This window comes from Cebus imitator, unplaced genomic scaffold (genome assembly GCF_001604975.1).
Source record: "Cebus imitator isolate Cc_AM_T3 unplaced genomic scaffold, Cebus_imitator-1.0 Scaffold199, whole genome shotgun sequence".
Taxonomy (NCBI): domain Eukaryota; kingdom Metazoa; phylum Chordata; class Mammalia; order Primates; family Cebidae; genus Cebus; species Cebus imitator.
Window position 1 is genome coordinate 2,872,942 of NW_016107514.1, and position 11,184 is coordinate 2,884,125.

Below are 11,184 nucleotides of genomic sequence, written 5' to 3' on the forward strand. Positions count from 1 at the left end.
CTCTGTCACCAGGTGCCAGGCTGGAGTGCAGTGGTGCAATCTTGGCTTACTGCAACCTCCGCCTCCTGGATTCAAGCAATTCTCCTGCCTCAGCCTCCTGAGTAGCTGGGACTACAGGCGCGCACCACCATGCCCAGCTAATTTTTGTATTTTATAGTAGAGATGGGATTTCACCATGTTGGCCAGGATGGTCTTGATCTCTTGACCTCGTGATCTGCCCATCTTGGCCTCCCAAAGTGCTGGGATTATAGGCGTGAGCCACCTTGCCCTGCATTTATTTAACTTCTAATTGGCTCAAGGAGTAATTGTGGGGAGGGCACGTAGATATTCTCTGCTATGTCAACCTCAAAAAGAGACGATCACCCCAAGCATATTTCAGCTTTGTAGATTGCTATGTGTTGTCTACCTTTGCAAGTTTGTCCTTTAAAATATTTTAATTCAGGCCTGATAGTTTTTGTTTTTAATTAAACTACTTATCTTCAAACTAAAAGAAGAAAAATAATTACTTTATACTGTATCCTTCTATCAAGAGGTACAGAAGTTTATGTTGGAAAATAAGTTTATATTTTCTAATAAAAACATTTTAAAAGAGCACTGAATTACAATAGATGATTCTGTCAGTGTTTATCTTACTCAGTTTCATTTTATAATAAGCTAATTTCTCACATGAGATTCTTCTCTGAACAGTCCTTACAGAACAGTAATATCTTTATGAAGATTTTGAGAACTTCAGTTCTGCAATCCTCTCCTATTCAGTGTTCTATGTCTTTAAAGAAAATAATCAAAAGAAATTTTGAGATATTTAGGCAAAGTATGCTTAGCAAAAATATAAACACTAGAATGTAATTTTGTTTCCACACTCACAGCAAGACTCTTGTTGGCCATGTAAATCCTTTCACCCATATCATTGAGAAAAGTGACGAGCACCTAGTCACTTTGCTGACTGTATATATGGATGAATGTATATATGGACAGGTGTATGAATGGATGGATTTAGTAATCCTTTTCACCAACATATCATGTTACTAGGTTAATATAACCTATCATCATAGTGAAAGAGCAGGGTCCATCTAACAAAATAAATATCAATAAACTATAGGGTTTCGAAGTTTGAAGTCAGTGTCAAAAATTTTAATACCTGATGTAAGTAAAAAACCAAATACGTAATCAACCATGTCTATCATATGTGTCTGACAGGCAAACGGGTGAACCGCCTCTAGAGAATGGGTTGATTCCATACCTGGGCTGTGCTCTGCAATTTGGTGCTAATCCTCTTGAGTTCCTCAGAGCAAATCAAAGGAAACATGGTCATGTTTTTACCTGCAAACTAATGGGAAAATATGTCCATTTCATCACAAATCCCTTGTCATACCATAAGGTGTTGTGCCATGGAAAATATTTTGATTGGAAAAAATTTCACTTTGCTACTTCTGCAAAGGTAAGCAGTTTTACATGAGTATACCATTCTGTTTGTCTTCTACCTTTTTATGTGCTGTTCTATTTAGAAATTTTGATGTACTTAGATTTAAAGTTAAAGGTGTTGAAGAGAGTTATCTTTATGTGGAGATTCTTAGAAACATAAATAAATTAGACATAGCTTCTTAGTAATAATCATTTAAAAAGTCAAAATAGGCATAGATTTGTCATGTTAACCAACTAATGAGGGTGAAATAAACATTAAATGCTTTACTGAGACAGGTGGCACTGTATGAGTAAGACAGATAAAAATTCATCACATCAGCAATGTCTATGCAGCACCAAGAGTACAAGTGATGGAAATCTAACATTCAACAATTGTCTTACCAAACTCGTACCACACAGTGTTTCATTTTGTTAAGGAATGGCAAGATATTTTAACATCATTTAGATGAAATAAAAGAAACTCTGTTACTGAGGAAAAAAACTAACAACTACTTACTTTCTGCAAATAAATATTAATTTTGGTCTTTGTGAGTAAGTAACCTAAAGTTTGGTTAAAATACATGTACAGCCAAGCACAATAGAACACACTTGTAGTCCCAGCTACTTGAGAGGCTGAGGCAGGAGGATTGCTTGAGCCCAGGAGTTTGAGGCTGCAGTGAGCTATCATTGTGCCACTGAACTTTAGCCTGGGCAACAATGTGAGACTCCATCTTTAAAGAAAAAGAGAAAGAAAGCTACAAATAATATAAAAGATAACCAATGATTTTAAAACATTATCAATTAGTTGATGTGGAATAGGTGTAAACAAGGGCAGTAGCATAAGAAATAAGAAATAGATGACTCGAGTGATCCAGGGGAGTTCCACTGAACTTGACTTTAAAGGAAAGGTACAGTTTGGCCATTTATTTGTAACTTGCTATGAAATTGTACAAGGGAAAGCCAGTTTCCCATTTTTAACAAGTAAAGAACCATGAAAGTATCTAATCCATTTTTCAGTCACTTACTCTGACTAGGTCAGGTTTAATTTCTTTTTTTTCTACACGTTTTATTTGCTGTCAGGCATTTGGGCACGGAAGCATTGACCCGAGGGATGGAAATACCACTGAAAACATAAATGACACTTTCATCAAAACCCTGCAGGGCAATGCCTTGAATTCCCTCACAGAAAGCATGATGGAAAACCTCCAACGTATCATGAGACCTCCAGTCTTTTCTAACTCAAAGACCTCTGCCTGGGTGACAGAAGGGATGTATTCTTTCTGCTACCGAGTGATGTTTGAAGCTGGGTATTTAACTCTCTTTGGCAGAGATCTTACAAGTCAGGACACACAGAGAGCACATATTCTAAACAACCTTGACAACTTCAAGCAATTCGACAAAGTCTTTCCAGCTCTGGTAGCAGGCCTCCCCATTCACATGTTTAGGACTGCACATAATGCCCGAGAAAAACTGGCAGAGAGTTTGAGGCACGAGAACCTCAAAAAGAGGGGAAACGTCTCAGAACTGGTCAGCCTGCGCATGTTTCTGAATGACACGTTGTCCACCTTTGATGACCTGGAGAAGGCCAAGACACACCTCGTGATCCTCTGGGCATCGCAAGCAAACACCATTCCAGCGACTTTCTGGAGTTTATTTCAAATGATTAGGTGAATAACACCCTATCCATTTCTTTTTCTATTTTAGTAGAAAGAAGAAATTAAACCATTTTAACTTAAAGAAAAAAGCCTCATAGTGCTTTCTCATGCCATCAATCAAGAACGTAACACTAATGTGTGTTAGTGTTTACATGTATGAGTTCATTCAGTCCTCATAAAAACATAGGCAGCTATGACTGATAAAAGTGTCTTATAGAAACAAAGACAGTCCCAGAGAAAGAAATGTCATCCCAAGCCATCGAGCTTGTAGGTACTGGTGTTGGGTCAATTCAGGCCACTTGGCCCAGCACGCTTGCTCTTAACTCCATGCTGTTCCTCACGACGCCGACTTAAGTCCATAAATGCAGTTTTCATAATCATAAAAATGTGTTTAAGTGATTACTGATTTATGGACCACAATGAGGGCAGTGACTATGCCTTAGTTATTAGTTCATTCACAGTTTATGCTTTCACTCAATTAGGAATTGCTGTCTTTCTATTTATCTGACCAACTATAAGAGCTATGAATCAATCATAATCTATTTTTATTGATAAGAGACTTAGTTAGGTTTTGCCTTTTAAAGCTGTATGTAACAGAAAAAACTGTAATAAGATATATTTTACATAACATAATTTCTCTCCAAAGCATTAGTCTTTTGGGAATTTGAAATTAGAATGGTCTATTGAATTATTCCAATTAAATTGGATATTTAGTATCATTTAGACACAAAATTGCTACTCCATAGGATCGGGAATGCCAAATTTCTATTGATGGCTGATGACTTTAGGTCTTATAAAATATTTTAAAACTTAATTTCAGATATAAGAACTTATTACTAATTTGTCGCAAATGTTAACTACCTTCCAAAATTATTACTTGAGAAAGCACATCCAGAATAAATTCACATATTTACAGTAGACATACAACATCAATTTAAAATCATAAAGGAAAATGTAGCCACATTTTATGATAATCTTGCAAATACTTATCAAACATTTTGAGACTCAACTTACTGTAATTTTTTTTATGTAGCTCCCTAACCATGTCTAATCCTTATTAGAAACACTTATTTATAAAAGCCCTGACCAAAGTTTAACTTTTATGTAGCAAGGCCCTTTTAAGGCAGCAGTTCTTACTGATATCCAAGGACGGAAACACAATTACAAATGGAGTAAAAGGAAGCAGGAATATCCCTTTCCCTCCTGCCCTGATATCTTCATCATCTAGTTAAAAGGAGGGGGAAACGCCTAATTGTTTCCAGATCTCAGAGTATGGAAAAAGCTTATTTTCTGTACATCTTTTCTCTTAACTTTTAATAGGAACCCGGAAGCAATGAAAGCAGCTACTGAAGAAGTGGAAAGAACACTAGAGAATGCTGGTCAAAAAGTCAGCTTGGAAGGCAATCCTATTTGTTTGAGTCAAACGCAAATGAATGACCTGCCAGTACTAGGTGGGTACACTTGTTATGTTGCATTTCATTTTCTATGTCCTACAACTAACAATAATGTCCAACATAAATTCAATACCTACTGAATTCTAGGCATTAAGTGAAGTATTTCATATGAGTTTTCTTGGTTAATCCTCACAACAATCCTGTGATTTGGGACTGTTACTACTTATTTGTATCAAGTGAGGAAACTGACACCTAGAGGTTAAGCTACAGCCAGGGTAGAATCAAATACATTATTATGTGGGACTCTTGATGCTGTTCTCTGAACCACCACCCTGCACTGCCACACTATGTTTCTCATATTCCTCTTACCACTAATCTGATGGTTAATGGATGCATATTAGTCATTTCCATAAAATAAAGGAGGGAAAAGAACCACTAAGAAACCACAATTACCTGCATGGATTGAGTGATGGAATTGAAGGTTCTTTGATTTTTCTTTGTTCTGCTTTTCTATATTTTATAGTAATGAACAATATGATATTTTTATTTTTATTTACGTATTTTTTTTTTTGAGACAAAGTCTCTTTCTGTGGCCCAGGCTGGATTGCAATGGGGTGATCTTGGCTCACTGCAACCTCTGCCTCCTGGGTTCAAGTCATTCTCCTCCTCCGCTTCCCAAGAAGCTGGGATTACAGGTGCACGCCATCGCCCCCAGCTAATCTTTGTATTTTTAGTAGGGACAGGTTTTATGGGCTGCTATGGGTTTTCCTAAAGTGCTGGGATTACAGACACGAGCCACCACACCTTGACAACATGGTATGTTTATGGTAAGAAAGTTTTCTTTCTTTGAATATTTTCTTTAAGGAGGCAAGAAGCTTAGGTTCCATGTTGGGTCTGACTTGGGAGACTTTGGACATGTCACTTCTCTTTTGGGGGCCTTACTTTTCTAATCTGTAAAACAAAATGCTAATGTTCTGGGATTTTATACACAATCATAATGATCACCATAAAATACGACAGTTGAGGTATAAGGCTAAAAGCCTAGGCTGGACCTCTCGTGAGCTCTCTATATTTCAGCCATTTTCAGGTTAGTTCTTTTTGTCCCTTTATGCCTTTACCAGGCAGCAGGGATTGCCACACAACATTAGATAGTATATGGATAAAAATAGGTTCTTGTAAATGTTAAACTGAAGCTGCATTAAATGTCTAAAAAAAAAAAGTATATATCAGTGCTATCAGTATATTAAATCTCAGAAGTTCTCAGTATGTTAAATCTCAGAGTAAACTGAATAATTTACATAAGATGGTTACTGATTTTTCCAATTTTAGTAGATGATTACTTTTCTATAAAATGATGGAAGTTTGTTTCCCAATTATTATCGAGACAATTATCTCTAATCCAACAATTATTATTAACTCAGATGATCAGATTTAAAAATATATTCAGGCCAGGTGTGGTGGCTCATGCCTGTAATCAAAGTACTTGGAGGCTGAGGTCGGTGCATCACTTAAGCCTAGAAGTTCAAGAGCAGCTTCGGCAACATAGCAAAACCCTGTCTCTACAAACAATAAATAAAAAAATTACCTGGGCATGGTGGCAAATGCCTATAGTGGCAGCTACTTGGGGGCCTGTGGAGGATGGATCACTTGAGCCTGGGAGGTTGAGGCTGCGGTGAGTCAGGATCATGCTGCTGCACTGCAGCCTGGGCAGTAGAATGAGACCCTGGATAAAAGCAAAAACAAAAATTAAAAAAAAAATCAGACACAGTTGAATTATTGATAAAAGTGTAATGGTCAGAGAAAGAAAGTTTGGGAAATTTGTATCTTATCAGCATCCCATAGCCTGTTCATCTTTGTGTTATGGGTTGCCAGGTTGTCTGTATTTCAGACTCTACATTATGTGACCCTCAAATACTTGATTTGTTCTTCTCTTCTCCTCTAAATATTTAGATAGTATAATCAAGGAGTCGCTGAGGCTTTCCAGTGCCTCCCTCAACATCCGGACAGCTAAGGAGGATTTCACTTTGCTCCTTGAGGACGGTTCCTACAACATCCGAAAAGATGACATCATAGCTCTTTATCCACAGTTAATGCACTTAGATCCAGAAATCTACCCAGACCCTTCGGTAAGTGCCTGTTCACTGGAGTTCAATATCCAGGTGACAGTTACCTAGATCTAAATAAAGAGGAAATTTACAATGATAGAATTGATTTGATTATTGTAGTCATAGGGATTGTCCCCTTAATTCTGTTAAATATTCACGTATTTTGAAAAATTTAGATAATGGCCTGAATTTTTATTTTTAGTCCTGATATTTGCCATCATATAGTCTTTGCTAGATTATATTTGCAGCCATGAAAATAAATCTGCCACTTTTTTTTTTCTTAAGAAGCTCCTTCTCCCAAATCCAGGAAATTAGAGGTTAATATATTGATTCTTCTAGTTTCTTCTGGGAACTCAGTTCTTTCTCTAGCTCTGCCTAAGGAACTAATGGTTCAAGCCAGATAGGAGATATCAGAAGACTTCCTGAGCTCATAAAGCCCCTGTTCCTTTTTACTTTCTGATTCAATGTGGAATATTAGCTAAATCACTAATGGAGTAGATTTAAAAAGAAAATTACTCTTTGGAGCTTCCAGGTTGAGAAAGAGATAAATTTCTTTAAAACTAACTTAAAGACTTGTTTTCTTTGTATTTTTATTGCAGACTTTTAAATATGATCGGTATCTTGATGAAAATGGGAAGACAAAGACTACCTTCTATTGTAATGGACTCAAGTTAAAGTGTTACTACATGCCCTTTGGGTCAGGAGCTACAATATGTCCTGGAAGGTTGTTCGCTATCCACGAAATCAAGCAATTTTTGATTCTGATGCTTTCTTATTTTGAACTGGAGCTTGTAGAGGGCCAAGCTAAATGTCCGCCTTTGGACCAGTCCCGGGCAGGCCTGGGCATTTTGCCGCCATTGAATGATATTGAGTTTAAATATAAATTCAAGCATTTGTGAATACATGGCTGAAATAAGAAGACACTAGGTGATATTACAGGACTGCAGAACATCATCACTACACAGTCCCTTTGGACAAATGCATTTAGTGGTGGTAGAAATGATTTGCCAGGCCCAGTGCTGTTCACCAATGCTTGCTTGTGAATCTTAACATTTTGCTGACAGTTTCCAGATGCTATCACAGACTGTGCTAGTGAAAAGAACTAGTTTGGAGCACAAGAATTTGTTTTCATTTCTATTAGTCCATGAATGTTCATATAGCCACAGATTGAATTTTAATATTTTCAGAGGAAAACATCTTTATTTTTTTTTCAAAATGAAGATACACATTCCAGCCAGGTGTGGTAGCAGGCACCGGTAGTCTTAGCTACTTGTCAGGCCAAAGAACGAGGATGGCTTGAGCCTAGGAGTTCAAAACCAGCCTGGACAGCTTAGTGAGACCCCGTCTCTAATAAAATGTATTCTAATTGGCAGACGTTTTTTTCCTAAGGAAACTGCTTTACTTTTATAAAACTGCCCAACAATTATGGAAAATGTTCAAATTCACGTTTTAGTGAAACTACATTATTTTTTGACTAAATGGTGGGGTTTTATTGGTTATGATCATATGTCATAAAGGATATTTCAAATGATTAGTTATGTCTTATGATAAAAAGGAAATTTTTTCTACTTTTTCTATATCCAAAATTTAGGGCTTTAAAAATGATCCTCTTGATTTATCCAAAATACTAAAGGTGGTTTTAATATTTTCCATTTATGTTTTAACTTATTGTTGCTGGAAACTCTATTTCAGGTTTTAACTATCTTCTCTATTTTTTTATTTCATATTAATGAGGAGAGTTTTTCAGAGATTAAGACAGGCAGTTTTTCTGTCATTATTAAATACACATTATCACTGAAAATATGTAGCTTTTATGTGACATGTTTTAAAGTTAAAACTGGATGGAAATAATCATTTGAAAGTTTTGGTTATAAAATGTGTGGAGCGTATTAAGTGCAGCTTGACGTTATGTTTTGTTTAAGTGGTTTTATTGCTAAATGACTTGCAGATGAAGAAAAACTAAGGCGATCTGAGTGTTTAAGTGCTGTGTACAACAATGCCTTGATAAAATATTTTAAGTACGAGTTATCAGCTATATGTCAATTGATATTTCTGTGTAGTATTTATACGTAAATTATGTTTACCTTTTTGCTTATATTACAAATATTAAGAAAATATTCTGACATTTGATAATTTTGAAATGATTCATTTTTCAGAAATAAAAATATGAATCTATATGTATTATTTATTTATTTTTAGATAGCGTCTCACCCTGTTGCCCAGGCTGGAGTGCAGTGGTGTAATCTCAGCTCACTGCAACTACCACCTCCTGGGTTCAAGCAATTCTCTTGCTTCAGCCTCCTGAGCTGCAACTATAGGCACGTGTCACCACGCCCAGCTAATTTTTATATTCTTCGTAGAGACGGGGTTTCACCATGTTGGCCAGGCTGGTCTTGAACTCCTGACCTCAGGTGATCTGTCCGCCTCAGCCTCCCAAAGTTCTGAGATGACAGGCAAGAGCCACCAAGCCTGGCCAAATCTATGTGTTTTTAATTTTGAATTATTCAGAGAGTTTAAAACATTCATCCACTGATAAGCTAAACTACAACAATTTTACTCATGATTCATTCAAAATACTCATATTTTCCAATATTCCAAAAATATTCAAAGTAATAATTTACTCAAAAATCTCCCTCCTCATACTACATAAAATATAGTAGTATTTTCATCTTGCTATTTAATATTACCATAGATGTATCCCTTAAGCAGGTTATTTTTTATATTAAGAAAATTAAAGTCATTTAGATGTGGTTCAAGATTAGCAAAAATCTATTTTATAGTGAATGGCTACAAACTAAATTTCTAATGCGGTTTCCATATGGATTTTATGACTTTTTGAATGCGTCCCACATCTTTCCATGTCTTTGTTCTTGGAGAGCAAGGGTTGGCAACTGACAGCCCACGGGCCAAAGGGTCCCTGCCTCTGTTTTTGTGCAGCCTGAATGTTGAGAATGGTTTTTACATTTTTTAATGGTTAGAAAAAATATTTAAAAAATAAGAATCTTTTATGATATGTGAAAAGTATGTGAAATTCAGACTTCCACACCCATCAGTCAAGTTTTGTTGGGACGCAGCGTGCCCACTGTTTACATTCTTGTCTATGCCTGCTGCTGCGATGCCACTGTGGAGCTGAGCAGTTGCAACAGGGAGCATGTGGCCACAAAGCCTGATACATTTAAAATCTAGTCCTTTACAGAAAATGTTTGCCAATTCCTGTTGTATAGCAGTTCCAAAGGCTGTTTTGTGCTATAATTTTATTAATTTAAAAAATGTATAAATGCATTAGTATATGAAATACTTTGCCTTTTTTAAATAAAGCATGTGAGGAGAATACATTTAAAAAGCCATGGATATAATTTTATCGTAGAAGACATTAAGCTAGACCGTTATTGGAGATGAAACCATTCCGTTTAGGAAAGAGATTTTTATTTTAAAAAAAAAAGCATCTAACTTAAACACATTACAATAACCTATTGCAAGGTCAAACAAACCTGGGAGGCGAGGTATTCATGGTTAAATCCATTCAGATTCCCATATGCCAGGGCCGGGTGACTACTCCACGTGCCATGCACCATCACTTCAGAGCCTCAAGAGTCCTTTGAGATTTGTGTTACTATTACCTCTATGTCACAAAAGAGAAAGGCACAACTCCAGAAAGTTTAAATCACTGGCTCAATGTCACAACGCTTACAGGCGTGAGATCTGGGTAGACTGGGATCCGGGTTGTTCCGACTCAGAGCCAGCACTCTTCCTTGTGTGGCAAGACCAGGTGACAGGCCGTCTTGACTCAGGTCATTGAAAAGATATGCCACAGTAAACAAAATCCATGTCACTCTGTTCCTAAATCCTCACTGTTTGGAAGGATCACTTGGTCAGAGTGTGGGGCACTGTAGCTGCCAGGCCTAGGAAGTTCAGCAAGGAGACTGACTCTAGCTGAGAGCCCATGAAGAGCCACAGCATAACCAAATACATTACACTGTGCTCACCTTCACGTAGGACGGTGTCTCTTCATCTCACCAACACCTTGGAGTTAATTGTGTAATCTCTTGTTGTTTCTCTTAGGCTCAGTGTTACACATTTTTGAGGCAATGGGCTTAAGGCTTCAGCCTTGGTCTTACAAGTAGATAATGGAATACAGCTTCTCACCAGCATCATCTCCACACCACTTTTGGTTGACATCACCTCACAGGCTCGGGCCTACAAAGTGAGGTCAAGGCAGCAGCACTGATGCTGCACAGACTATTCACAGGCTATTTTTTTTTTAATTTATTTTATTGCATTTTAGGTTTTGGGGTACATGTGAAGAACATGCAAGATTGTTGCATAGGAACACACATGGCAGTGTGATTTGCTGCCTTCCTCCCCATTACCTACATCTGGCATTTCTCCCCATGCTATCTCTCCCCAACTCCCCACCCCCCACCGTCCCTCTTCTATTTCCCCCCAACAGACCCCAGTGTGTGATGCTCCCCTCCCTGTGTCCACGTGTTCTCATTGTTCAACACCCGCCTATGAGTGAGAACATGTGGTGTTTGATCTTCTGCTCCTGTGTCAGTTTGCTGAGAATGATGGTTTCTAGGCTCATCTATGTCCCTACAAAGGACACAAACTCATCGTTTTTGATGGCTG

General features: G+C 37.3%; 1 protein-coding gene across 1 annotated transcript in view; it reads left to right on the forward strand.

Moving 5' to 3' along the window:
- Positions 1-8,730, forward strand: part of CYP7A1 (cytochrome P450 family 7 subfamily A member 1) — a 9,531-nt gene extending 801 nt beyond the window's left edge. Inside the window, exons 2-6 of the mRNA XM_017547575.2 lie at positions 1,198-1,438; positions 2,482-3,068; positions 4,377-4,507; positions 6,401-6,576; positions 7,155-8,730. Coding sequence (XP_017403064.1) covers positions 1,198-1,438; positions 2,482-3,068; positions 4,377-4,507; positions 6,401-6,576; positions 7,155-7,454 — 1,435 coding nt within the window. The 3' untranslated portion in view covers positions 7,455-8,730. The remainder of the gene's footprint in view (positions 1-1,197; positions 1,439-2,481; positions 3,069-4,376; positions 4,508-6,400; positions 6,577-7,154) is intronic.
- The last annotated feature ends 2,454 nt before the right edge of the window (positions 8,731-11,184 follow it).